This window comes from Oncorhynchus gorbuscha, linkage group LG25 (genome assembly GCF_021184085.1).
Source record: "Oncorhynchus gorbuscha isolate QuinsamMale2020 ecotype Even-year linkage group LG25, OgorEven_v1.0, whole genome shotgun sequence".
Taxonomy (NCBI): domain Eukaryota; kingdom Metazoa; phylum Chordata; class Actinopteri; order Salmoniformes; family Salmonidae; genus Oncorhynchus; species Oncorhynchus gorbuscha.
The window spans coordinates 13,359,747-13,387,524 of record NC_060197.1 but is presented as its reverse complement, the minus strand read 5'-3'; the positions used below and the strand labels follow the sequence as shown (position 1 = coordinate 13,387,524).

At 39.7% G+C, this 27,778-nt stretch overlaps 1 protein-coding gene across 1 annotated transcript in view; it reads right to left on the bottom strand.

The window, feature by feature from the left end:
• The window catches only part of LOC124013981 (conserved oligomeric Golgi complex subunit 5-like), a 114,864-nt gene that overhangs the window by 4,024 nt on the left and 83,062 nt on the right, over nucleotides 1-27,778 (bottom strand). Inside the window, exons 15-17 of the mRNA XM_046328598.1 lie at nucleotides 26,707-26,817; nucleotides 2,337-2,399; nucleotides 1,083-1,186 (exon numbers count right to left, since the gene is read on the bottom strand). Of these exons, the coding sequence (XP_046184554.1) occupies nucleotides 1,083-1,186; nucleotides 2,337-2,399; nucleotides 26,707-26,817 (278 nt within the window). The remainder of the gene's footprint in view (nucleotides 1-1,082; nucleotides 1,187-2,336; nucleotides 2,400-26,706; nucleotides 26,818-27,778) is intronic.

The following is a 27,778-nucleotide window of genomic DNA, read 5'->3' as shown; positions in this document are numbered from 1 at the left end:
AACCTGTTCACATCCCTCTTGTTGGCCAAGAGAACACTTTGCAGGTTTAAAGCTTATTTCCTGCAATTCTACACATTTTGCCGTATCTAATGGGTACTCGTGTGATATTTGAGTGACTCGAACACTACTACAACATCTATGGGCTAGAAAACCTAGCTAGAAAACGTTAGCTGACATGGGCTAGTTGATCTGTGCACTTCTGACCAAGTTGTAAATCGCTATCTCTAAGGTATGACTGACATGACATGACGTATACTGATGATGCACTACCCAATGGAGAAATGTCACCTTGTGCACCTAAGAGGGTGCGCCCCACAGTTTGGTAACCACTGGTCTAGACCATAAAGACCCTGTTAAATTAATTCCTAATTCTATGGTCTAGACGGGTTCTACCTGTGTGTGCACCCATTGACAAGTGAGCTGCTGGTCTCACAGCTAGGTTCCACAGGGCATCCATGGATGCTTGCTGATTCAGACTTGACCTTCTTACAAAATGAAACCTCACAGACTTTTTTATCACGTCAATATCGCCGCTGTGACTCGAATCCTGCAACAGCTACTCTGCCACTGTGTCCCTATGGCTCATCTGGGAGACGGTCAGTGGCTCAGGGAGACTTGGATGGTAGCGTGACTAAGAGTTCACTCAGAGGACGTGCGTGTGTGTGAGGAACAGGGTGTGGGTGTTAGAACTAGTTTTACGATGGTCACTGCAAGGAGCTCCCTCTGCACAACACAAGAGCAAGTGTATACGAGAGCAGAGCGGTGTGTATAGAACAGTTGATAGCCTGAGGATGTGTGTATGAGTGTGCAAATGTCATGCTCAGGGGAACGAGAGAAACATTTTGTAAATGTAAATTAGCAACAGATGCTGTTTGGTGCCCGGTGAAACAGAGAGACAATCAGATAATAGTATCACAGACAACGTATTGTCACATATAAAGCTCTGTAGCACTGTCACCAAGCCCACCTGTAAACATGACCCTTTAAACAACTTAAACTCCAACCGTACTCCGAGAACGTTGCAACTAGCTTGAGGAGTGTGGTGTCTTAAAGTGTGTGTGTGTGTGTATTTGTATACTAACCCAGAGAAGTCTTCCTGATGCATGGTGATGATGATGGCTTCTATGGAGTCACTGACCGACAGCAGCAGAGGCTGTACAGCACTGGCCATCAGAGCCTGTACTCCCTACACGCACGCACACGCAAAAGAGTGCATCATTTAACAAGGCATAAGACGGGTTGTGTGTCACAACTCTCAAACAGCTCAGTCAGACAATGACATCTCAAATATCAGTGGACACACAATGATGAACTGAACAAACAGGACCATAACTTCTTGCATCTGCAGGCCAGGTACATAGCTGAAGGGCACAGTGCCCACAGGGACACACCTGATTCACTTAAGTCTGCCATTGCCTCGCAACCCAAACAGACTGGTGGTCTTGGCCGCATGAATGCGATTTGCTGATAAGCGGACGTTTGCAGTGAGCTTTAGGATAGGAGCTCTGTGCACGTGACATGTCAGACGAGAGAGGAAGAGCGTGTGTGTATGTGATGTTCGTATTTGTGTGTGTGTGTGAGACTGTGTGTGTGTTTGGGCATGTGTGTGTGTTTGTGTGTGTGTGTGTGTGTGTGTGTGTGTGTGTGTGTGTGTGTGTGTGTGTGTGTGTGTGTGTGTGTGTGTGTGTGTGTGTGTGTGTGTGTGTGTGTGTGTGTGTGTGTGTGTGTCGGTCGCGGGGTTCGGAGTGGGGCCGCCAGTTTATCGTTCGCTCCATCTTTAGATCAATCTAAACTCAATAGACCTGACCCAGTGTGTGTGTGCGCGTTTGTGTTTGTGCCCGTCAGCTAAGTCCCTGCCAATGATAGATAACCAGATCTCTGTTCAGATCTCCTCTCTAAACTCCTTCACAACAAAGTTAACAATGTCCCCTCCGCTGTGTGTGGCGTGGGGGATTGGCGGAACGCAGAGAGAAACAAGCCTCCAACCATTTTCCCGGTTACAACAAAATACCTTTGTGAGAAAAAGCGAGTGATTGCCAAAGAAGAGTCTACACACTCCACTCCGTGTTTACCGTTTTATCTTCCAGAATGAGATGCATCAGAAATAGCAATGTTTTGTTTGGTTTCCATAACTCAGATCCAAGTTCCAAAAGTGCCCATTCAAACCCCATAATGAAAAGTCAACAGCATAATCCACCACCATCTGCACATCAGATAGAATGGAGAGAAAAAGCAGAGGGGAAGACTAGAGAGGAGAGGAGGAAATCAGCAGAGAAGAACGATAGAGGAGGAGAGTAGAGAGGAGAAGTATGGGAGGAGACGAGTGTCTGTCTTACCTCGAGTGAAGCAGTGAGAGCATGTTCAGCAGCCGGAGGACATGACCCCAATCCTGATATCACCTGAGAACACACACACACAACAACCAAAATATCAAAGGTTAGGTTACAGTGAAACCTGACAAACACTATTAGTCTTTTTTCCCACATATCCCTCCCATATTCTTATTACATATCCCTCCCATAACGGTTATTACAGCATTAATCCTCCCTCCTTGCTCTCCAATCCTCCACGTCCCTCCTTCCATCCCATCCTTCTCCCACCCTCCCTCCCTCCTAAAATAACCAGCCGTTCTTGCTGAAACGGCCTCACTGCTTTCAAATGGTTACATTTTGACAACCTCCCAGGCCACTAAATATTTGATGGCAGAGTAATCTTCTTTTATGCCACTATTAATCACACAGGCCCCAGCACCAGGACACATCATACATCTTTAATGGGCCATATGAAGGAATACGTTTCCCCCATCTCTCCCTCTAACTCTCTCTCTGGTTCCCACTTCCTTGCTCTCTCTCTGCCTCTCTCGACATCTGACTCCCTTCCTTGTCATCCCTCGCTCTCTCTTTACTCTTCTCTCCGCTCCTCTCATCTCTCCCTCACCGCTCTCCTCTCCTCTCTCCCACTCACTTACTGCATCTCTCTCTCCCTCTCTCCCCTTCTCTCCCTCCCCTGCAGCTAGTTTGCTTTGGGTGATGAGATACATTAACTCTAGAAATAATTGGTTGTCAGCATTTTCCCATCAAACCCTTGTGACATCAAATGACCAGCAACACACACACACACACACGCACACACACACACTCTTCTGCGTGAACTCTTAGTCACGCTACCATTTCAGTTTCCCTATAATATGTAATATAACGTGTAAAACATAACGTAGCCGTGTAAAACATAAAACATAACGTAGCCGTGTAAAACATAACGTAGCCATGTAAAACATAACGTAGCCGTGTAAAACATAACGTAGCCGTGTAAAACATAAAACATAACGTAGCCGTGTAAAACATAACGTAGCCGTGTAAAACATAAAACATAACGTAGCCGTGTAAAACATAACGTAGCCGTGTAAAACATAACGTAGCCGTGTAAAACAATGTAGCCGTGTAAAACATAAAACATAACGTAGCCGTGTAAAACATAACGTAGCTGTGTAAAACATAACGTAGCCGTGTAAAACATAAAACATAACGTAGCCGTGTAAAACATAAAACATAACGTAGCCGTGTAAAACATAACGTAGACGTGTAAACCCTAACGTAACCGTGTAAAACATAACGTAGCCGTGTAAACCCTAACGTAGCCGTGTAAAACATAACGTAGCCGTGTAAAACATAAAACATAACGTAGCCGTGTAAAACATAACGTAGACGTGTAAAACATAACGTAGCCGTGTAAAACATAACGTAGCCGTGTAAAACATAAAACATAACGTAGCCGTGTAAAACATAACGTAGCCGTGTAAAACATAACGTAGCCGTGTAAAACATAACGTAGACGTGTAAAACATAACGTAGCCGTGTAAAACATAACGTAGCCGTGTAAAACATAGTCCTTGGTCAGCTCTCCCGCTATCTCTCTCAGAATGATCTTCTTGATCCAAATCAGTCAGGTTTCAAGACTAGTCATTCAACTGAGACTGCTCTTCTCTGTATCACGGAGGTGCTCCGCACCGCTAAAGCTAACTCTCTCTCCTCTGCTCTCATCCTTCTAGACCTATCGGCTGCCTTCGATACTGTGAACCATCAGATCCTCCTCTCCACCCTCTCCGAGTTGGGCATCTCCGGCGCGGCCCACGCTTGGATTGCGTCCTACCTGACAGGTCGTTCCTACCAGGTGGCGTGGCGAGAATCTGTCTCCTCACCACGCCCTCTCACCACTGGTGTCCCCCAGGGCTCTGTTCTAGGCCCTCTCCTATTCTCGCTATACACCAAGTCACTTGGCTCTGTCATAACCTCACATGGTCTCTCCTATCATTGCTATGCAGACGACACACAATTAATCTTCTCCTTTCCCCCTTCTGATGACCAGGTGGCGAATCGCATCTCTGCATGTCTGGCAGACATATCAGTGTGGATGACGGATCACCACCTCAAGCTGAACTTCGGCAAGACGGAGCTGCTCTTCGTCCCGGGGAAGGACTGCCCGTTCCATGATCTCGCCATCACGGTTGACAACTCCATTGTGTCCTCCTCCCAGAGCGCTAAGAACCTTGGCGTGATCCTGGACAACACCCTGTCGTTCTCAACTAACATCAAGGCGGTGGCCCGTTCCTGTAAGTTCATGCTCTACAACATCCGCAGAGTACGACCCTGCCTCACACAGGAAGCGGCGCAGGTCCTAATCCAGGCAATTGTCATCTCCCGTCTGGATTACTGCAACTCGCTGTTGGCTGGGCTCCCTGCCTGTGCCATTAAACCCCTACAACTCATCCAGAACGCCGCAGCCCGTCTAGTGTTCAACCTTCCCAAGTTCTCTCACGTCACCCCGCTCCTCCGCTCTCTCCACTGGCTTCCAGTTGAAGCTCGCATCCGCTACAAGACCATGGTGCTTGCCTACGGAGCTGTGAGGGGAACGGCACCTCAGTACCTCCAGGCTCTGATCAGGCCCTACACCCAAATAAGGGCACTGCGTTCATCCACCTCTGGCCTGCTCGCCTCCCTACCACTGAGGAAGTACAGTTCCCACTCAGCCCAGTCAAAACTGTTCGCTGCTCTGGCTCCCCAATGGTGGAACAAACTCCCTCACGACGCCAGGACAGCGGAGTCAATCACCACCTTCCGGAGACACCTGAAACCCCACCTCTTTAAGGAATACCTAGGATAGGATAAAGTAATCCTTCTCACCCCCTCCTCCCCCCCTTAAAATATTTAGATGCACTATTGTAAAGTGGCTGTTCCACTGGATGTCATAAGGTGAATGCACCAATTTGTAAGTCGCTCTGGATAAGAGCGTCTGCTAAATGACTTAAATGTAAATGTAAATGTATAACGTAGCCGTGTAATACATAACATAGCCGTGTAAAACATAAAACATAACGTAGCCGTGTAAAACATAACGTAGCCATGTAAAACATAACGTAGCCGTGTAAAACATAAAACATAACATAGCCGTGTAAAACATAACGTAGCCGTGTAAAACATAAAACATAACGTAGCCGTGTAAAACATAAAACATAACGTAGCCGTGTAAAACATAACGTAGCCGTGTAAAACATAAAACATAACGTAGACGTGTAAAACATAACGTAGCCGTGTAAAACATAAAACATAACGTAGCCGTGTAAAACATAAAACATAACGTAGCCGTGTAAAACATAACGTAGCCATGTAAAACATAACGTAGACGTGTAAAACATAACGTAGCCGTGTAAAACATAACGTAGCCGTGTAAAACATAAAACATAACGTAGCATAAAACATAACGTAAAAACATAAAACATAACGTAGCCGTGTAAAACATAACGTAGCCATGTAAAACATAACGTAGACGTAACGTAGTAAAACATAACGTAGCCGTGTAAAACATAACGTAGCCGTGTAAAACATAAAACATAACGTAGCCGTGTAAAACATAACGTAGACGTGTAAAACATAAAACATAACGTAGCCGTGTAAAACATAACGTAGCCGTGTAAAACATAAAACATAACGTAGCCGTGTAAAACATAACGTAACGTGTAAAACATAACGTAGCCGTGTAAAACATAACGTAGCCATGTGTAAAACATAACGTAGACGTGTAAAACATAACGTAGCCGTGTAAAACATAACGTAGCCGTGTAAAACATAACGTAGCCGTGTAAAACATAACGTAGCCGTGTAAAACATAACGTAGCCGTGTAAAACATAACGTAGCCGTGTAAAACATAAAACATAACGTAGCCGTGTAAAACATAACGTAAAAACATAACGTAGCCGTGTAAAACATAACGTAGCCGTGTAAAACATAACGTAAAAACATAACGTAGCATAACGTGTAAAACATAACGTAGCCGTGTAAAACATAACGTAGACGTGTAAAACATAAAACGTAGCCGTGTAAAACATAACGTAGCCGTGTAAAACATAACATAACGTAGCCGTGTAAAACATAACGTAGCCGTGTAAAACATAACGTAGCCGTGTAAAACATAAAACATAACGTAAAACATAACGTAAAACATAACGTAGCCGTGTAAAACATAACGTAGCCGTGTAAAACATAAAACATAACGTAGACGTAAAAACATAACGTAGCCGTGTAAAACATAACGTAGCCGTGTAAAACATAACGTAGCCGTGTAAAACATAACGCCGTGTAAAACATAACGTGTAAAAACATAACGTAGCCGTGTAAAACATAACGTAGCCGTGTAAAACATAACGTAGCCGTGTAAAATGTAAAACATAACGTAGCCGTGTAAAACATAACGTAAAACATAACGTAGTGTAAAACATAAAACATAACGTAGCCGTGTAAAACATAACGTAGCCGTGTAAAACATAAAACATAACGTAGCCGTGTAAAACATAACGTAGCCGTGTAAAACATAACATAACGTAGCCGTGTAAAACATAACGTAGCCGTGTAAAACATAAAACATAACGTAGCCGTGTAAAACATAACGTAGCCGTGTAAAACATAACGTAGCCGTGTAAAAAACATAACGTAGCCGTGTAAAACATAAAACATAACGTAGCCGTGTAAAACATAACGTAGCCGTGTAAAACATAACGTAAAACATAACGCCGTGTAAAACATAACGTAGCCGTGTAAAACATAACGTAGCCGTGTAAAACATAAAACATAAAAACATAAAAAAACATAACGTAGCCGTGTAAAACATAACATAGAAAAACATAACGTAGCCGTGTAAACGTAGCCGTGTAAAACATAAAACATAACGTAGCCGTGTAAAACATAAAACATAACGTAGCCGTGTAAAACATAAAAAAACATAACGTAGCCGTGTAAAACATAACGTAGACGTGTAAAACATAACGTGTAAAACATAACATAACGTAGCCGTGTAAAACATAACGTAGCCGTGTAAAACATAACGTAGCCGTGTAAAACATAACGTAGCCGTGTAAAACATAAAACATAACGTAGCCGTGTAAAACATAAAACATAACGTAGCCGTGTAAAACATAACGTAGCCATGTAAAACATAACGTAGACGTGTAAAACATAACGTAGCCGTGTAAAACATAACGTAAAAACATAAAACATAACGTAGCCGTGTAAAAAACATAACGTAGCCGTGTAAAACATAAAACATAACGTAGCCGTGTAAAACATAAAACATAACGTAGCATAAAACATAACGTAGCCGTGTAAAACATAACGTAGCCGTGTAAAACATAACGTAGCCGTGTAAAACATAACGTAGCCGTGTAAAACATAACGTAGCCGTGTAAAACATAACGTAGCCGTGTAAAACATAAAACATAACGCCGTGTAAAACATAAAACGTAGCCGTGTAAAACATAAGCCGTGTAAAACATAACGTAAAAAACATAACGTAGCCGTAACATAACGTAAAACATAACGTAGCCGTGTAAAACATAAAACATAACGTAAAACATAACGTAGCCGTGTAAAACATAACGTAGCCGTGTAAAACATAACGTAGCCGTGTAAAACATAACGTAGCCGTGTAAAACATAACGTAAAAACATAACGTAGCATAACGTGTAAAACATAACGTAGCCGTGTAAAACATAACGTAGCCGTGTAAAACATAACGTAAAACATAACGTAGCCGTGTAAAACATAAAACATAACGTAGCCGTGTAAAACATAAAAAAACATAACGTAGCCGTGTAAAACATAACGTAGCCGTGTAAAACATAACGTAGCCGTGTAAAACATAACGTAGCCGTGTAAAACATAACGTAGCCGTGTAAAACATAAAACGTGTAAAACATAAAACATAACGTAGCCGTGTAAAACATAACGTAGCCGTAAAACATAACGTAGCCGTGTAAAATGTAAAACATAACGTAGCCGTGTAAAACATAACGTAGCCGTGTAAAACATAACGTAAAAACATAACGCCGTGTAAAACCGTGCCGTGTAAAACATAACATAACGTAGCCGTGTAAAACATAACGTAGCCGTGTAAAACATAACGTAGCCGTGTAAAACATAACGTAAAAAAATAACGTAGCCGTGTAAAACATAACGTAGCCGTGTAAAACATAACGTAGCCGTGTAAAACATAACGTAGCCGTAAAACATAAAGTAAAACATAAAACATAACGTAGCCGTGTAAAACATAACGTAGCCAAAAACATAAAACGTAGCCGTGTAAAACATAACGTAAAACATAACGTAGCGTGTAAAACATAAAACATAACGTAGCCGTGTAAAACATAAAACATAACGTAGCGTGTAAAAAACATAACATAGACGTGTAAAACATAACGTAGCCGTGTAAAACATAACGTAGCCGTGTAAAACATAAAACATAACGTAGCCGTGTAACAAGACGTAAAACATAACGTAGACGTGTAAAACATAAACGTGTAAAACATAAAACATAACGCCGTGTAAAACATAAAACATAACGTACGTGTAAAACATAACGTAGCCATGTAAAACATAACGTAGACGTGTAAAACATAACGTAGCATAAAACATAACGTAGCCGTGTAAAACATAAAACATAACGTAGCCGTGTAAAACATAACGTAGCCGTGTAAAACATAACGTAGCCGTGTAAAACATAACGTAGCCGTGTAAAACATAACGTGTAAAACATAACGTAGCCGTGTAAAACATAAAACATAACGTAGCCGTGTAAAACATAACGTAGCCGTGTAAAACATAACGTAGCCGTGTAAAACATAAAACATAACGTAGCCGTGTAAAACATAAAACATAACGTAGCCGTGTAAAACATAACGTAGCCGTGTAAAACATAACGTAGACGTGTAAAACATAACGTAGCCGTGTAAAACATAACGTAGCCGTGTAAAACATAACGTAGCCGTGTAAAACATAAAACATAACGTAGCCGTGTAAAACATAACGTAGCCGTGTAAAACATAACGTAGCCGTGTAAAACATAACGTAGCCGTGTAAAACATAACTTAGCCGTGTAAAACATAAAACATAACGTAGACGTGTAAAACATAACGTAGCCGTGTAAAACATAAAACATAACGTAGCCGTGTAAAACATAACGTAGCCGTGTAAAACATAACGTAGCCGTGCTAAAACATAACGTAGACGTGTAAACCCTAACGTAGCCGTGTAAAACATAACGTAGCCGTGTAAAACAAAGTAGCCGTGTAAAACATAAAACATAACGTAGCCGTGTAAAACATAACGTAGCCATGTAAAACATAACGTAGCCGTGTAAAACGTAAAACATAACGTAGCCGTGTAAAACATAAAACATAACGTAGCCGTGTAAAACATAAAACATAACGTAGCCGTGTAAAACATAAAACATAACGTAGCCGTGTAAAACATAACATAGACGTGTAAAACATAACGTAGCCGTGTAAAACATAACGTAGCCGTGTAAAACATAAAACATAACGTAGCCGTGTAAAACATAACGTAGCCATGTAAAACATAACGTAGCCGTGTAAAACATAAAACATAACGTAGCCGTGTAAAACATAAAACATAACGTAGCCGTGTAAAACATAACGTAGACGTGTAAAACATAACGTAGCCGTGTAAAACATAACGTAGCCGTGTAAAACATAAAACATAACGTAGCCGTGTAAAACATAAAACATAACGTAGCCGTGTAAAACATAACGTAGACGTGTAAAACATAACGTAGCCGTGTAAAACATAACGTAGCCGTGTAAAACATAGTCCTTGGTCAGCTCTCCCGCTATCTCTCTCAGAATGATCTTCTTGATCCAAATCAGTCAGGTTTCAAGACTAGTCATTCAACTGAGCCTGCTCTTCTCTGTATCACGGAGGTGCTCCGCACCGCTAAAGCTAACTCTCTCTCCTCTGCTCTCATCCTTCTAGACCTATCGGCTGCCTTCGATACTGTGAACCATCAGATCCTCCTCTCCACCCTCTCCGAGTTGGGCATCTCCGGCGCGGCCCACGCTTGGATTGCGTCCTACCTGACAGGTCGTTCCTACCAGGTGGCGTGGCGAGAATCTGTCTCCTCACCACGCCCTCTCACCACTGGTGTCCCCCAGGGCTCTGTTCTAGGCCCTCTCCTATTCTCGCTATACACCAAGTCACTTGGCTCTGTCATAACCTCACATGGTCTCTCCTATCATTGCTATGCAGACGACACACAATTAATCTTCTCCTTTCCCCCTTCTGATGACCAGGTGGCGAATCGCATCTCTGCATGTCTGGCAGACATATCAGTGTGGATGACGGATCACCACCTCAAGCTGAAATTCGGCAAGACGGAGCTGCTCTTCGTCCCGGGGAAGGACTGCCCGTTCCATGATCTCGCCATCACGGTTGACAACTCCATTGTGTCCTCCTCCCAGAGCGCTAAGAACCTTGGCGTGATCCTGGACAACACCCTGTCGTTCTCAACTAACATCAAGGCGGTGGCCCGTTCCTGTAAGTTCATGCTCTACAACATCCGCAGAGTACGACCCTGCCTCACACAGGAAGCGGCGCAGGTCCTAATCCAGGCACTTGTCATCTCCCGTCTGGATTACTGCAACTCGCTGTTGGCTGGGCTCCCTGCCTGTGCCATTAAACCCCTACAACTCATCCAGAACGCCGCAGCCCGTCTAGTGTTCAACCTTCCCAAGTTCTCTCACGTCACCCCGCTCCTCCGCTCTCTCCACTGGCTTCCAGTTGAAGCTCGCATCCGCTACAAGACCATGGTGCTTGCCTACGGAGCTGTGAGGGGAACGGCACCTCAGTACCTCCAGGCTCTGATCAGGCCCTACACCCAAATAAGGGCACTGCGTTCATCCACCTCTGGCCTGCTCGCCTCCCTACCACTGAGGAAGTACAGTTCCCACTCAGCCCAGTCAAAACTGTTCGCTGCTCTGGCTCCCCAATGGTGGAACAAACTCCCTCACGACGCCAGGACAGCGGAGTCAATCACCACCTTCCGGAGACACCTGAAACCCCACCTCTTTAAGGAATACCTAGGATAGGATAAAGTAATCCTTCTCACCCCCTCCTCCCCCTTAAAATATTTAGATGCACTATTGTAAAGTGGCTGTTCCACTGGATGTCATAAGGTGAATGCACCAATTTGTAAGTCGCTCTGGATAAGAGCGTCTGCTAAATGACTTAAATGTAAATGTAAATGTATAACGTAGCCGTGTAATACATAACGTAGCCGTGTAAAACATAAAACATAACGTAGCCGTGTAAAACATAACGTAGCCATGTAAAACATAACGTAGACGTGTAAAACATAATGTAGCCGTGTAAAACATAACGTAGCCGTGTAAAACATAAAACATAACGTAGCCGTGTAAAACATAAAACATAACGTAGCCGTGTAAAACATAACGTAGCCATGTAAAACATAACGTAGACGTGTAAAACATAACGTAGCCGTGTAAAACATAACGTAGCCGTGTAAAACATAACGTAGACGTGTAAAACATAACGTAGCCGTGTAAAACATAACGTAGCCGTGTAAAACATAACGTAGACGTGTAAAACATAAAACATAACGTAGCCGTGTAAAACATAAAACATAACGTAGCCGTGTAAAACATAACGTAGCCATGTAAAACATAACGTAGACGTGTAAAACATAACGTAGCCGTGTAAAACATAACGTAGCCGTGTAAAACATAACGTAGCCGTGTAAAACATAAAACATAACGTAGCCGTGTAAAACATAACGTAGCCGTGTAAAACATAACGTAGCCGTGTAAAACATAAAACATAACGTAGCCGTGTAAAACATAACGTAGCCATGTAAAACATAACGTAGACGTGTAAAACATAATGTAGCCGTGTAAAACATAACGTAGCCGTGTAAAACATAAAACATAACGTAGCCGTGTAAAACATAAAACATAACGTAGCCGTGTAAAACATAACGTAGCCATGTAAAACATAACGTAGACGTGTAAAACATAACGTAGCCGTGTAAAACATAACGTAGCCGTGTAAAACATAACGTAGACGTGTAAAACATAACGTAGCCGTGTAAAACATAACGTAGCCGTGTAAAACATAACGTAGACGTGTAAAACATAAAACATAACGTAGCCGTGTAAAACATAAAACATAACGTAGCCGTGTAAAACATAACGTAGCCATGTAAAACATAACGTAGACGTGTAAAACATAACGTAGCCGTGTAAAACATAACGTAGCCGTGTAAAACATAACGTAGCCGTGTAAAACATAAAACATAACGTAGCCGTGTAAAACATAACGTAGCCGTGTAAAACATAACGTAGCCGTGTAAAATGTAAAACATAACGTAGCCGTGTAAAACATAACGTAGCCGTGTAAAACATAAAACATAACGTAGACGTGTAAAACATAACGTAGCCGTGTAAAACATAACTTAGCCGTGTAAAACATAACGTAGCTGTGTAAAACATAACTTAGCCGTGCTAAAACATAACGTAGACGTGTAAACCCTATCGTAGCCGTGTAAAACATAACGTAGCCGTGTAAAACATAACGTAGCCGTGTAAAACATAACGTAGCCATGTAAAACATAACGTAGCCGTGTAAAACATAACGTAGCCGTGTAAAACATAAAGTAGCCGTGTAAAACATAAAACATAACGTAGCCGTGTAAAACATAACGTAGACATGTAAAACATAACGTAGCCGTGTAAAACGTAAAACATAACGTAGCCGTGTAAAACATAAAACATAACGTAGCCGTGTAAAACATAAAACATAACGTAGCCGTGTAAAACATAACATAGACGTGTAAAACATAACGTAGCCGTGTAAAACATAACGTAGCCGTGTAAAACATAAAACATAACGTAGCCGTGTAAAACATAACATAGACGTGTAAAACATAACGTAGACGTGTAAAACATAACGTAGCCGTGTAAAACATAAAACATAACGTAGCCGTGTAAAACATAAAACATAACGTAGCCGTGTAAAACATAACGTAGCCGTGTAAAACATAACGTAGCCATGTAAAACATAACGTAGCCATGTAAAACATAACGTAGCCATGTAAAACAGAACGTAGCCATGTAAAACAGAACGTAGCCGTGTAAAACATAACGTAGCCGTGTAAAACATAAAGTAGCCGTATAAAACATAACGTAGCCGTGTAAAACATAACGTAGCCATGTAAAACATAACGTAGCCGTGTAAAACGTAAAACATAACGTAGCCGTGTAAAACATAAAACATACGTAGAATGTATGCACACATGACTGTAAGTCGCTTTGGATAAAAGCGTCTGCTAAATGGCATATATTATTATTATTATAACGTAGCCGTGTAAAACATAAAACATAACGTAGCCGTGTAAAACATAACATAGACGTGTAAAACATAACGTAGCCGTGTAAAACATAACGTAGCCGTGTAAAACATAAAACATAACGTAGCCGTGTAAAACATAACATAGACATGTAAAACATAACGTAGACGTGTAAAACATAACGTAGCCGTGTAAAACATAAAACATAACGTAGCCGTGTAAAACATAAAACATAACGTAGCCGTGTAAAACATAACGTAGCCATGTAAAACATAACGTAGACGTGTAAAACATAACGTAGCCGTGTAAAACATAACGTAGCCGTGTAAAACATAAAACATAACGTAGCCGTGTAAAACATAAAACATAACGTAGCCGTGTAAAACATAACGTAGCCGTGTAAAACATAACGTAGACGTGTAAAACATAACGTAGCCGTGTAAAACATAACGTAGCCGTGTAAAACATAACGTAGCCGTGTAAAACATAAAACATAACGTAGCCGTGTAAAACATAACGTAGCCGTGTAAAACATAACGTAGCCGTGTAAAACATAACGTAGCCGTGTAAAACATAAAACATAACGTAGACGTGTAAAACATAACGAAGACATGTAAAACATAACGTAGCCGTGTAAAACATAACGTAGCCGTGTAAAACATAACGTAGCCGTGTAAAACATAACGTAGCCGTGTAAAACATAACTTAGCCGTGTAAAACATAAAACATAACGTAGACGTGTAAAACATAACGTAGCCGTGTAAAACATAAAACATAACGTAGCCGTGTAAAACATAACGTAGCCGTGTAAAACATAACTTAGCCGTGCTAAAACATAACGTAGACGTGTAAACCCTAACGTAGCCGTGTAAAACATAACGTAGCCGTGTAAAACATAAAGTAGCCGTGTAAAACATAAAACATAACGTAGCCGTGTAAAACATAACGTAGCCATGTAAAACATAACGTAGCCGTGTAAAACGTAAAACATAACGTAGCCGTGTAAAACATAAAACATAACGTAGCCGTGTAAAACATAAAACATAACGTAGCCGTGTAAAACATAAAACATAACGTAGCCGTGTAAAACATAACATAGACGTGTAAAACATAACGTAGCCGTGTAAAACATAACGTAGCCGTGTAAAACATAAAAGATAACGTAGCCGTGTAAAACATAACGTAGCCATGTAAAACATAACGTAGCCGTGTAAAACATAAAACATAACGTAGCCGTGTAAAACATAACATAGACGTGTAAAACATAACGTAGCCGTGTAAAACATAACGTAGCCGTGTAAAACATAACGTAGACGTGTAAAACATAACGTAGACGTGTAAAACATAAAACATAACGTAGCCGTGTAAAACATAAAACATAACGTAGCCGTGTAAAACATAACGTAGCCGTGTAAAACATAACGTAGCTGTGTAAAACATAACGTAGACGTGTAAAACATAACGTAGCCGTGTAAAACATAACGTAGCCGTGTAAAACATAACGTAGCCGTGTAAAACATAAAACATAACGTAGCCGTGTAAAACATAACGTAGCCGTGTAAAACATAACGTAGCCGTGTAAAATATAAAACATAACGTAGCCGTGTAAAACATAACGTAGCCGTGTAAAACATAAAACATAACGTAGACGTGTAAAACATAACGTAGCCGTGTAAAACATAACTTAGCCGTGTAAAACATAACGTAGCCGTGTAAAACATAACTTAGCCGTGCTAAAACATAACGTAGACGTGTAAACCCTATCGTAGCCGTATAAAACATAACATAGCCGTGTAAAACATAACGTAGCCATGTAAAACATAACGTAGCCGTGTAAAACATAACGTAGCCGTGTAAAACATAAAGTAGCCGTGTAAAACATAAAACATAACGTAGCCGTGTAAAACATAACGTAGCCATGTAAAACATAACGTAGCCGTGTAAAACGTAAAACATAACGTAGCCGTGTAAAACATAAAACATAACGTAGCCGTGTAAAACATAAAACATAACGTAGCCGTGTAAAACATAACATAGACGTGTAAAACATAACGTAGCCGTGTAAAACATAACGTAGCCGTGTAAAACATAAAACATAACGTAGCCGTGTAAAACATAACATAGACGTGTAAAACATAACGTAGACGTGTAAAACATAACGTAGACGTGTAAAACATAACGTAGCCGTGTAAAACATAAAACATAACGTAGCCGTGTAAAACATAACGTAGCCATGTAAAACATAACGTAGACGTGTAAAACATAACGTAGCCGTGTAAAACATAACGTAGCCGTGTAAAACATAAAACATAACGTAGCCGTGTAAAACATAAAACATAACGTAGCCATGTAAAACATAACGTAGACGTGTAAAACATAACGTAGCCGTGTAAAACATAAAACATAACGTAGACGTGTAAAACATAACGAAGACATGTAAAACATAACGTAGCCGTGTAAAACATAACGTAGCCGTGTAAAACATAACGTAGCCGTGTAAAACATAACTTAGCCGTGTAAAACATAAAACATAACGTAGACGTGTAAAACATAACGTAGCCGTGTAAAACATAAAACATAACGTAGCCATGTAAAACATAACGTAGCCGTGTAAAACATAACGTAGCCGTGTAAAACATAACGTAGCCGTGTAAAACATAACTTAGCCGTGCTAAAACATAACGTAGACGTGTAAACCCTAACGTAGCCGTGTAAAACATAACGTAGCCGTGTAAAACATAAAGTAGCCGTGTAAAACATAAAACATAACGTAGCCGTGTAAAACATAACGTAGCCATGTAAAACATAACGTAGCCGTGTAAAACATAACGTAGCCGTGTAAAACGTAAAACATAACGTAGCCGTGTAAAACATAAAACATAACGTAGCCGTGTAAAACATAAAACATAACGTAGCCGTGTAAAACATAACATAGACGTGTAAAACATAACGTAGCCGTGTAAAACATAACGTAGCCGTGTAAAACATAAAACATAACGTAGCCGTGTAAAACATAACGTAGCCGTGTAAAACATAAAACATAACATAGCCGTGTAAAACACAAAACATAACGTAGCCGTGTAAAACATAACATAGACGTGTAAAACATAACGTAGACGTGTAAAACATAACGTAGCCGTGTAAAACATAACGTAGCCGTGTAAAACATAACGTAGACGTGTAAAACATAAAGTAGCCGTGTAAAACATAAAACATAACGTAGACGTGTAAAACATAACGTAGCCGTGTAAAACATAACTTAGCCGTGTAAAACATAACGTAGCCGTGTAAAACATAACTTAGCCGTGCTAAAACATAACGTAGACGTGTAAACCCTATCGTAGCCGTATAAAACATAACATAGCCGTGTAAAACATAACGTAGCCATGTAAAACATAACGTAGCCGTGTAAAACATAACGTAGCCGTGTAAAACATAAAGTAGCCGTGTAAAACATAAAACATAACGTAGCCGTGTAAAACATAACGTAGCCATGTAAAACATAACGTAGCCGTGTAAAACGTAAAACATAACGTAGCCGTGTAAAACATAAAACATAACGTAGCCGTGTAAAACATAAAACATAACGTAGCCGTGTAAAACATAACATAGACGTGTAAAACATAACATAGACGTGTAAAACATAACGTAGCCGTGTAAAACATAACGTAGCCGTGTAAAACATAAAACATAACGTAGCCGTGTAAAACATAACGTAGACGTGTAAAACATAACGTAGACGTGTAAAACATAACGTAGACGTGTAAAACATAACGTAGCCATGTAAAACATAAAACATAACGTAGCCGTGTAAAACATAAAACATAACGTAGCCGTGTAAAACATAACGTAGCCATGTAAAACATAACGTAGACGTGTAAAACATAACGTAGCCGTGTAAAACATAACGTAGCCGTGTAAAACATAAAACATAACGTAGCCGTGTAAAACATAAAACATAACGTAGCCATGTAAAACATAACGTAGACGTGTAAAACATAACGTAGCCGTGTAAAACATAACATAGACGTGTAAAACATAACGTAGCCGTGTAAAACATAACGTAGCCGTGTAAAACATAAAACATAAAGTAGCCGTGTAAAACATAACGTAGCCGTGTAAAACATAAAACATAACATAGCCGTGTAAAACACAAAACATAACGTAGCCGTGTAAAACATAACATAGACGTGTAAAACATAACGTAGACGTGTAAAACATAACGTAGCCGTGTAAAACATAACGTAGCCGTGTAAAACATAACGTAGACGTGTAAAACATAAAGTAGCCGTGTAAAACATAAAACATAACGTAGACGTGTAAAACATAACGTAGCCGTGTAAAACATAACTTAGCCGTGTAAAACATAACGTAGCCGTGTAAAACATAACTTAGCCGTGCTAAAACATAACGTAGACGTGTAAACCCTATCGTAGCCGTATAAAACATAACATAGCCGTGTAAAACATAACGTAGCCATGTAAAACATAACGTAGCCGTGTAAAACATAACGTAGCCGTGTAAAACATAAAGTAGCCGTGTAAAACATAAAACATAACGTAGCCGTGTAAAACATAACGTAGCCATGTAAAACATAACGTAGCCGTGTAAAACGTAAAACATAACGTAGCCGTGTAAAACATAAAACATAACGTAGCCGTGTAAAACATAAAACATAACGTAGCCGTGTAAAACATAACATAGACGTGTAAAACATAACATAGACGTGTAAAACATAACGTAGCCGTGTAAAACATAACGTAGCCGTGTAAAACATAAAACATAACGTAGCCGTGTAAAACATAACATAGACGTGTAAAACATAACGTAGACGTGTAAAACATAACGTAGACGTGTAAAACATAACGTAGCCATGTAAAACATAAAACATAACGTAGCCGTGTAAAACATAAAACATAACGTAGCCGTGTAAAACATAACGTAGCCATGTAAAACATAACGTAGACGTGTAAAACATAACGTAGCCATGTAAAACATAACGTAGCCGTGTAAAACATAAAACATAACGTAGCCGTGTAAAACATAAAACATAACGTAGCCATGTAAAACATAACGTAGACGTGTAAAACATAACGTAGCCGTGTAAAACATAAAACATAACGTAGACGTGTAAAACATAACGAAGACATGTAAAACATAACGTAGCCGTGTAAAACATAACGTAGCCGTGTAAAACATAACGTAGCCGTGTAAAACATAACGTAGCCGTGTAAAACATAACTTAGCCGTGTAAAACATAAAACATAACGTAGACGTGTAAAACATAACGTAGCCGTGTAAAACATAAAACATAACGTAGCCATGTAAAACATAACGTAGCCGTGTAAAACATAACGTAGCCGTGTAAAACATAACGTAGCCGTGTAAAACATAACTTAGCCGTGCTAAAACATAACGTAGACGTGTAAACCCTAACGTAGCCGTGTAAAAACATAACGTAGCCGTGTAAAACATAAAGTAGCCGTGTAAAACATAAAACATAACGTAGCCGTGTAAAACATAACGTAGCCATGTAAAACATAACGTAGCCGTGTAAAACATAACGTAGCCGTGTAAAACGTAAAACATAACGTAGCCGTGTAAAACATAAAACATAACGTAGCCGTGTAAAACATAAAACATAACGTAGCCGTGTAAAACATAACATAGACGTGTAAAACATAACGTAGCCGTGTAAAACATAACGTAGCCGTGTAAAACATAAAACATAACGTAGCCGTGTAAAACATAACGTAGCCGTGTAAAACATAAAACATAACATAGCCGTGTAAAACACAAAACATAACGTAGCCGTGTAAAACATAACATAGACGTGTAAAACATAACGTAGACGTGTAAAACATAACGTAGCCATGTAAAACATAACGTAGCCGTGTAAAACATAACGTAGACGTGTAAAACATAACGTAGCCGTGTAAAACATAACGTAGCCGTGTAAAACATAAAACATAACGTAGCCGTGTAAACATAACGTAGCCGTGTAAAACATAAAACATAACGTAGCCGTGTAAAACATAACGTAGCCATGTAAAACATAACGTAGACGTGTAAAACATAACGTAGCCGTGTAAAACATAACGTAGCCGTGTAAAACATAACGTAGCCGTGTAAAACATAAAACATAACGTAGCCGTGTAAAACATAAAACATAACGTAGCCGTGTAAAACATAACGTAAAACATAACGCCGTGTAAAACATAACGTAGCCGTGTAAAACATAACGTGTAAAACATAACGTAGCCGTGTAAAACATAACGTAGCCGTGTAAAACATAACGTAGCCGTGTAAAACATAAAACATAACGTAGCCGTGTAAAACATAACGTAGCCGTGTAAAACATAACGTAGCCGTGTAAAACATAACGTAGCCGTGTAAAACATAAAACATAACGTAGACGTGTAAAACATAACGAAGACATGTAAAACATAACGTAGCCATGTAAAACATAACGTAGCCGTGTAAAACATAACGTAGCCGTGTAAAACATAACGTAGCCGTGTAAAACATAACTTAGCCGTGTAAAACATAAAACATAACGTAGACGTGTAAAACATAACGTAGCCGTGTAAAACATAAAACATAACGTAGCCGTGTAAAACATAACGTAGCCGTGTAAAACATAACTTAGCCGTGCTAAAAACATAACGTAGACGTGTAAACCCTAACGTAGCCGTGTAAAACATAACGTAGCCGTGTAAAACATAAAGTAGCCGTGTAAAACATAAAACATAACGTAGCCGTGTAAAACATAACGTAGCCATGTAAAACATAACGTAGCCGTGTAAAACGTAAAACATAATGTAGCCGTGTAAAACATAAAACATAACGTAGCCGTGTAAAACATAAAACATAACGTAGCCGTGTAAAACATAAAACATAACGTAGCCGTGTAAAACATAACATAGACGTGTAAAACATAACGTAGCCGTGTAAAACATAACGTAGCCGTGTAAAACATAAAACATAACGTAGCCGTGTAAAACATAAAACATAACGTAGCCATGTAAAACATAACGTAGCCGTGTAAAACATAAAACATAACGTAGCCGTGTAAAACATAACATAGACGTGTAAAACATAACGTAGCCGTGTAAAACATAACGTAGACGTGTAAAACATAACGTAGACGTGTAAAACATAAAACATAACGTAGCCGTGTAAAACATAAAACATAACGTAGCCGTGTAAAACATAACGTAGCCGTGTAAAACATAACGTAGCCGTGTAAAACATAACGTAGACGTGTAAAACATAACGTAGCCGTGTAAAACATAACGTAGCCGTGTAAAACATAACGTAGCCGTGTAAAACATAAAACATAACGTAGCCGTGTAAAACATAACGTAGCCGTGTAAAACATAACGTAGCCGTGTAAAATATAAAACATAACGTAGCCGTGTAAAACATAACGTAGCCGTGTAAAACATAAAACATAACGTAGACGTGTAAAACATAACGTAGCCGTGTAAAACATAACTTAGCCGTGTAAAACATAACGTAGCCGTGTAAAACATAACTTAGCCGTGCTAAAACATAACGTAGACGTGTAAACCCTATCGTAGCCGTATAAAACATAACATAGCCATGTAAAACATAACGTAGCCATGTAAAACATAACGTAGCCGTGTAAAACATAACGTAGCCGTGTAAAACATAAAACATAACGTAGCCGTGTAAAACATAACGTAGCCATGTAAAACATAACGTAGCCGTGTAAAACGTAAAACATAACGTAGCCGTGTAAAACATAAAACATAACGTAGCCGTGTAAAACATAAAACATAACGTAGCCATGTAAAACATAACGTAGCCGTGTAAAACATAACGTAGCCGTGTAAAACATAACGTAGCCGTGTAAAACATAAAACATAACGTAGCCGTGTAAAACATAACATAGACGTGTAAAACATAACGTAGACGTGTAAAACATAACGTAGACGTGTAAAACATAACGTAGCCATGTAAAACATAAAACATAACGTAGCCGTGTAAAACATAAAACATAACGTAGCCGTGTAAAACATAACGTTGCCATGTAAAACATAACGTAGACGTGTAAAACATAACGTAGCCGTGTAAAACATAACGTAGCCGTGTAAAACATAAAACATAACGTAGCCGTGTAAAACATAAAACATAACGTAGCCATGTAAAACATAACGTAGACGTGTAAAACATAACGTAGCCGTGTAAAACATAAAACATAACGTAGACGTGTAAAACATAACGAAGACATGTAAAACATAACGTAGCCATGTAAAACATAACGTAGCCGTGTAAAACATAACGTAGCCGTGTAAAACATAACGTAGCCGTGTAAAACATAACTTAGCCGTGTAAAACATAAAACATAACGTAGACGTGTAAAACATAACGTAGCCGTGTAAAACATAAAACATAACGTAGCCATGTAAAACATAACGTAGCCGTGTAAAACATAACGTAGCCGTGTAAAACATAACGTAGCCGTGTAAAACATAACTTAGCCGTGCTAAAACATAACGTAGACGTGTAAACCCTAACGTAGCCGTGTAAAACATAACGTAGCCGTGTAAAACATAAAGTAGCCGTGTAAAACATAAAACATAACGTAGCGTAGCCATGTAAAACATAACGTAGCCGTGTAAAACATAACGTAGCCGTGTAAAACGTAAAACATAACGTAGCTGTGTAAAACATAAAACATAACGTAGCCGTGTAAAATATAAAACATAACGTAGCCGTGTAAAACATAACATAGACGTGTAAAACATAACGTAGCCGTGTAAAACATAACGTAGCCGTGTAAAACATAAAACATAACGTAGCCGTGTAAAACATAACGTAGCCGTGTAAAACATAAAACATAACATAGCCGTGTAAAACACAAAACATAACGTAGCCGTGTAAAACATAACATAGACGTGTAAAACATAACGTAGACGTGTAAAACATAACGTAGCCGTGTAAAACATAACGTAGCCGTGTAAAACATAACGTAGACGTGTAAAACATAACGTAGCCGTGTAAAACATAACGTAAACGTGTAAAACATAAAACATAACGTAGCCGTGTAAAACATAACGTAGCCGTGTAAAACATAACGTAGCCGTGTAAAACATAACGTAGCCGTGTAAAACATAACGTAGACGTGTAAAACATAAAACATAACGTAGACGTGTAAAACATAATGAAGACATGTAAAACATAACGTAGCCGTGTAAAACATAACGTAGCCGTGTAAAACATAACGTAGCCGTGTAAAACATAAAACATAACGTAGCCGTGTAAAACATAACGTAGCCGTGTAAAACATAACGTAGCCGTGTAAAACATAACGTAGCCGTGTAAAACATAACTTAGCCGTGCTAAAACATAACGTAGACGTGTAAACCCTAACGTAGCCGTGTAAAACATAACGTAGCCGTGTAAAACACAACGTAGCCGTGTAAAACATAAAACATAACGTAGCCGTGTAAAACATAACGTAGCCGTGTAAAACATAACGTAGCCGTGTAAAACATAACGTAGCCGTGTAAAACATAAAGTAGCCGTGTAAAATATCAAACATAACGTAGCCGTGTAAAACATAACGTAGCCATGTAAAACATAACGTAGCCATGTAAAACATAACGTAGCCGTGTAAAACATAAAACATAACGTAGCCGTGTAAAACATAAAACATAACGTAGCCGTGTAAAACATAACATAGACGTGTAAAACATAACGTAGCCGTGTAAAACATAACATAGCCGTGTAAAACATAAAACATAACGTAGCCGTGTAAAACATAACGTAGCCGTGTAAAACATAACGTAGCCGTGTAAAACATAACGTAGCCGTGTAAAACATAACGTAGACGTGTAAAACATAAAACATAACGTAGCCATGTAAAACATAACGTAGCCGTGTAAAACATAACGTAGCCGTGTAAAACGTAAAACATAACGTAGCCGTGTAAAACATAAAACATAACGTAGCCGTGTAAAACATAAAACATAACGTAGCCGTGTAAAACATAACATAGACGTGTGAAACATAACGTAGACGTGTAAAACATAACATAGCCGTGTAAAACATAACGTAGCCGTGTAAAACATAAAACATAACGTAGCCGTGTAAAACATAACGTAGCCGTGTAAAACATAACGTAGCCGTGTAAAACATAACGTAGCCGTGTAAAACATAACGTAGACGTGTAAAACATAAAACATAACGTAGACGTGTAAAACATAACGTAGACATATAAAACATAACATAGCCGTGTAAAACATAACGTAGCCATGTAAAACATAACGTAGCCGTGTAAAACATAACGTAGCCGTGTAAAACATAACGTAGCCGTGTAAAACATAACGTAGCCGTGTAAAACATAACGTAGACGTGTAAACCCTAACGTAGCCGTGTAAAACATAACGTAGCCGTGTAAAACATAACGTAGCCGTGTAAAACATAAAACATAACGTAGCCGTGTAAAACATAACGTAGCCATGTAAAACATAACGTAGCCGTGTAAAACATAAAGTAGCCGTGTAAAACATAAAACATAACGTAGCCGTGTAAAACATAACGTAGCCATGTAAAACATAACGTAGCCATGTAAAACATAACGTAGCCGTGTAAAACATAAAACATAACGTAGCCGTGTAAAACATAAAACATAACGTAGCCGTGTAAAACATAACGTAGCCGTGTAAAACATAACGTAGCCGTGTAAAACATAACGTAGCCGTGTAAAACATAACGTAGCCGTGTAAAACATAACGTAGCCGTGTAAAACATAACGTAGCCGTGTAAAACATAAAACATAACGTAGCCGTGTAAAACATAAAACATTTAACGTGGCCGTGTAAAACATAACGTAGCCGTGTAAAACATAACGTAGCCGTGTAAAACATAACGTAGACGTGTAAAACATAAAACATAACGTAGCCGTGTAAAACATAACGTAGCCGTGTAAAACATAACGTAGCCGTAAAACGTAAAACATAACGTAGCCGTGTAAAACATAAAAACGTAGCATAACGTAGCCGTGTAAAACATAACGTAGCCGTAAAACATAAAACATAACGTAGCCGTGTAAAACATAAAACATAACGTAGCCGTGTAAAACATAAAACATAACGTAGCCGTGTAAAACATAACATAAACGTGTAAAACATAACGTAGCCGTGTAAAACATAACGTAGCCGTGTAAAACATAAAACATAACGTAGCCGTGTAAAACATAACGTAGCCATGTAAAACATAACGTAGCCGTGTAAAACATAAAACATAACATAGCCGTGTAAAACATAAAACATAACGTAGCCGTGTAAAACATAACATAGACGTGTAAAACATAACGTAGCCGTGTAAAACATAACGTAGCCGTGTAAAACATAAAGTAGCCGTGTAAAACATAACGTAGCATAACGTGTAAAACATAAAACATAACGTAGCCGTGTAAAACATAACGTAGCCGTGTAAAACATAACGTAGCCGTGTAAAACATAACGTAGACGTGTAAAACATAACGTAGCCGTGTAAAACATAACGTAGCCGTGTAAAACATAACGTAGCCGTGTAAAACATAAAACATAACGTAGCCGTGTAAAACATAACGTAGCCGTGTAAAACATAACGTAGACGTGTAAAACATAATGAAGACATGTAAAACATAACGTAGCCGTGTAAAACATAACGTAGCCGTGTAAAACATAACGTAGCCGTGTAAAACATAAAACATAACGTAGACGTGTAAAACATAACGTAGCCGTGTAAAACATAACGTAGCCGTGTAAAACATAAAACATAACGTAGACGTGTAAAACATAACGTAGCCGTGTAAAACATAACGTAGCCGTGTAAAACATAAAACATAACGTAGCCGTGTAAAACATAACGTAGCCGTGTAAAACATAAAACATAACGTAGACGTGTAAAACATAACGTAGCCGTGTAAAACATAACGTAGCCGTGTAAAACATAACGTAGCCGTGTAAAACATAACGTAGACATGTAAAACATAACATAGCCGTGTAAAACATAACGTAGCCATGTAAAACATAACGTAGCCGTGTAAAACATAATGTAGCCGTGTAAAACATAACGTAGACGTGTAAAACATAACGTAGCCGTGTAAAACATAACGTAGCCGTGTAAAACATAAAACATAACGTAGCCGTGTAAAACATAACGTAGCCGTGTAAAACATAACGTAGCCGTGTAAAACATAACGTAGCCGTGTAAAACATAACGTAGCCGTGTAAAACATAACGTAGCCGTGTAAAACATAAAACATAACGTAGCCGTGTAAAACATAACGTAGCCATGTAAAACATAACGTAGCCGTGTAAAACATAACGTAGCCGTGTAAAACATAAAGTAGCCGTGTAAAACATAAAACATAACGTAGCCGTGTAAAACATAACGTAGCCATGTAAAACATAACGTAGCCATGTAAAACATAACGTAGCCGTGTAAAACATAAAACATAACGTAGCCGTGTAAAACATAAAACATAACGTAGCCGTGTAAAACATAACATAGACGTGTAAAACATAACGTAGCCGTGTAAAACATAACGTAGCCGTGTAAAACATAACGTAGCCGTGTAAAACATAAAACATAACGTAGCCGTGTAAAACATAAAACATAACGTAGCCGTGTAAAACATAAAACATAACGTAGCCGTGTAAAACATAACGTAGCCGTGTAAAACATAACGTAGCCGTGTAAAACATAACGTAGCCGTGTAAAACATAAAACATAACGTAGACGTGTAAAACATAACGTAGACATGTAAAACATAACATAGCCGTGTAAAACATAACGTAGCCGTATAAAACATAACGTAGCCGTGTAAAACATAACGTAGCCGTGTAAAACATAACGTAGACATGTAAAACATAACGTAGCAGTGTAAAACATAACGTAGACATGTAAAACATAATGTAGACATGTAAAAAGAACACAAGTGTAATGTGGTGTGTGTGTGTGTATGACCGTGTGTGTGTTACTTTAGCAACAGCCTGGTGTAGTCTGTAGAGGGAGTTGACCACCGCCATGTTCCTCCTCTGACCTTCTGTTAGAGGCCCTATCACCTGACTGGCATCCCCCTGGGTAGATAGCTGGAGAGAAAGAGAGAGTGAGAGAAGAAGGGAAGGATGGAGGGAGAGAAATAGAGGAAGAGAGAGAGAGAGAAATAGGTGGAGAGAAGAGAGAGAGAAAAAGTCAGGACACCTGTAGTACTCAGCAGACACACAGCAGCAGTGAGAGCAAGGGCACACCGGAGCCAGGATCCAGCTCCCACTGCTATAGCAGAGCAAGGAGGGGCCCGGGAACAACACATACAAATGGGACAGGAGCCAGGATCCAGCTGTAGTAGCAGTTTGGGCTGCTGTCTCCTGGCCATGTTCCACAGACGGATAGGGACACCTCACCACCTCTCACCTAGGGGGTCCTGTGTAGCTCAGTTGGTAGAGCATGGCGCTTGTAACGCCAGGGTAGTGGGTTCGATCCCCGGGACCACCCATACGTAGAATGTATGCACACATGACTGTAAGTCGCTTTGGATAAAAGCGTCTGCTAAATGGCCTATATTATTATTATTACCTCAGAGGTGATAACAAGCAGGTCACACACACACCTGGGGAAATTAGAGGCTCCTTATCTGAGATGGCCATCTCAGGAAGACGAATAGAGAGGAATTGGGGCCATCTCAGGAAGACGAAGAGAGAGGAATTGGGGCCATCTCAGGAAGACAGAGCGAGAGAGAAAAAGCGAGAGACAACATGTGCAAAGTGGTGCCATAGCAACGGTCTAAAAATGGCAAAGCAACAGTTAACTATCGCTTTAGAGTGTAGTTGTGTGGATGGCAAACACGTACACACAGAGGCGCACACACATTGACATTCATGACACATGCACGTGCCCACACACACGCACAGAGAGGTGTCAGGATACCAGCACCGAAGTAGCTTCCTGTTCACACCTGAGTATGTCTGTGTTTGTGTGAGTGAGTGTGTGAGAGAGTGACTGTAGATCAGGCCTGTGTGTGTCGCATCTCAGTGTGTGTGCGCGTGTGTGTCC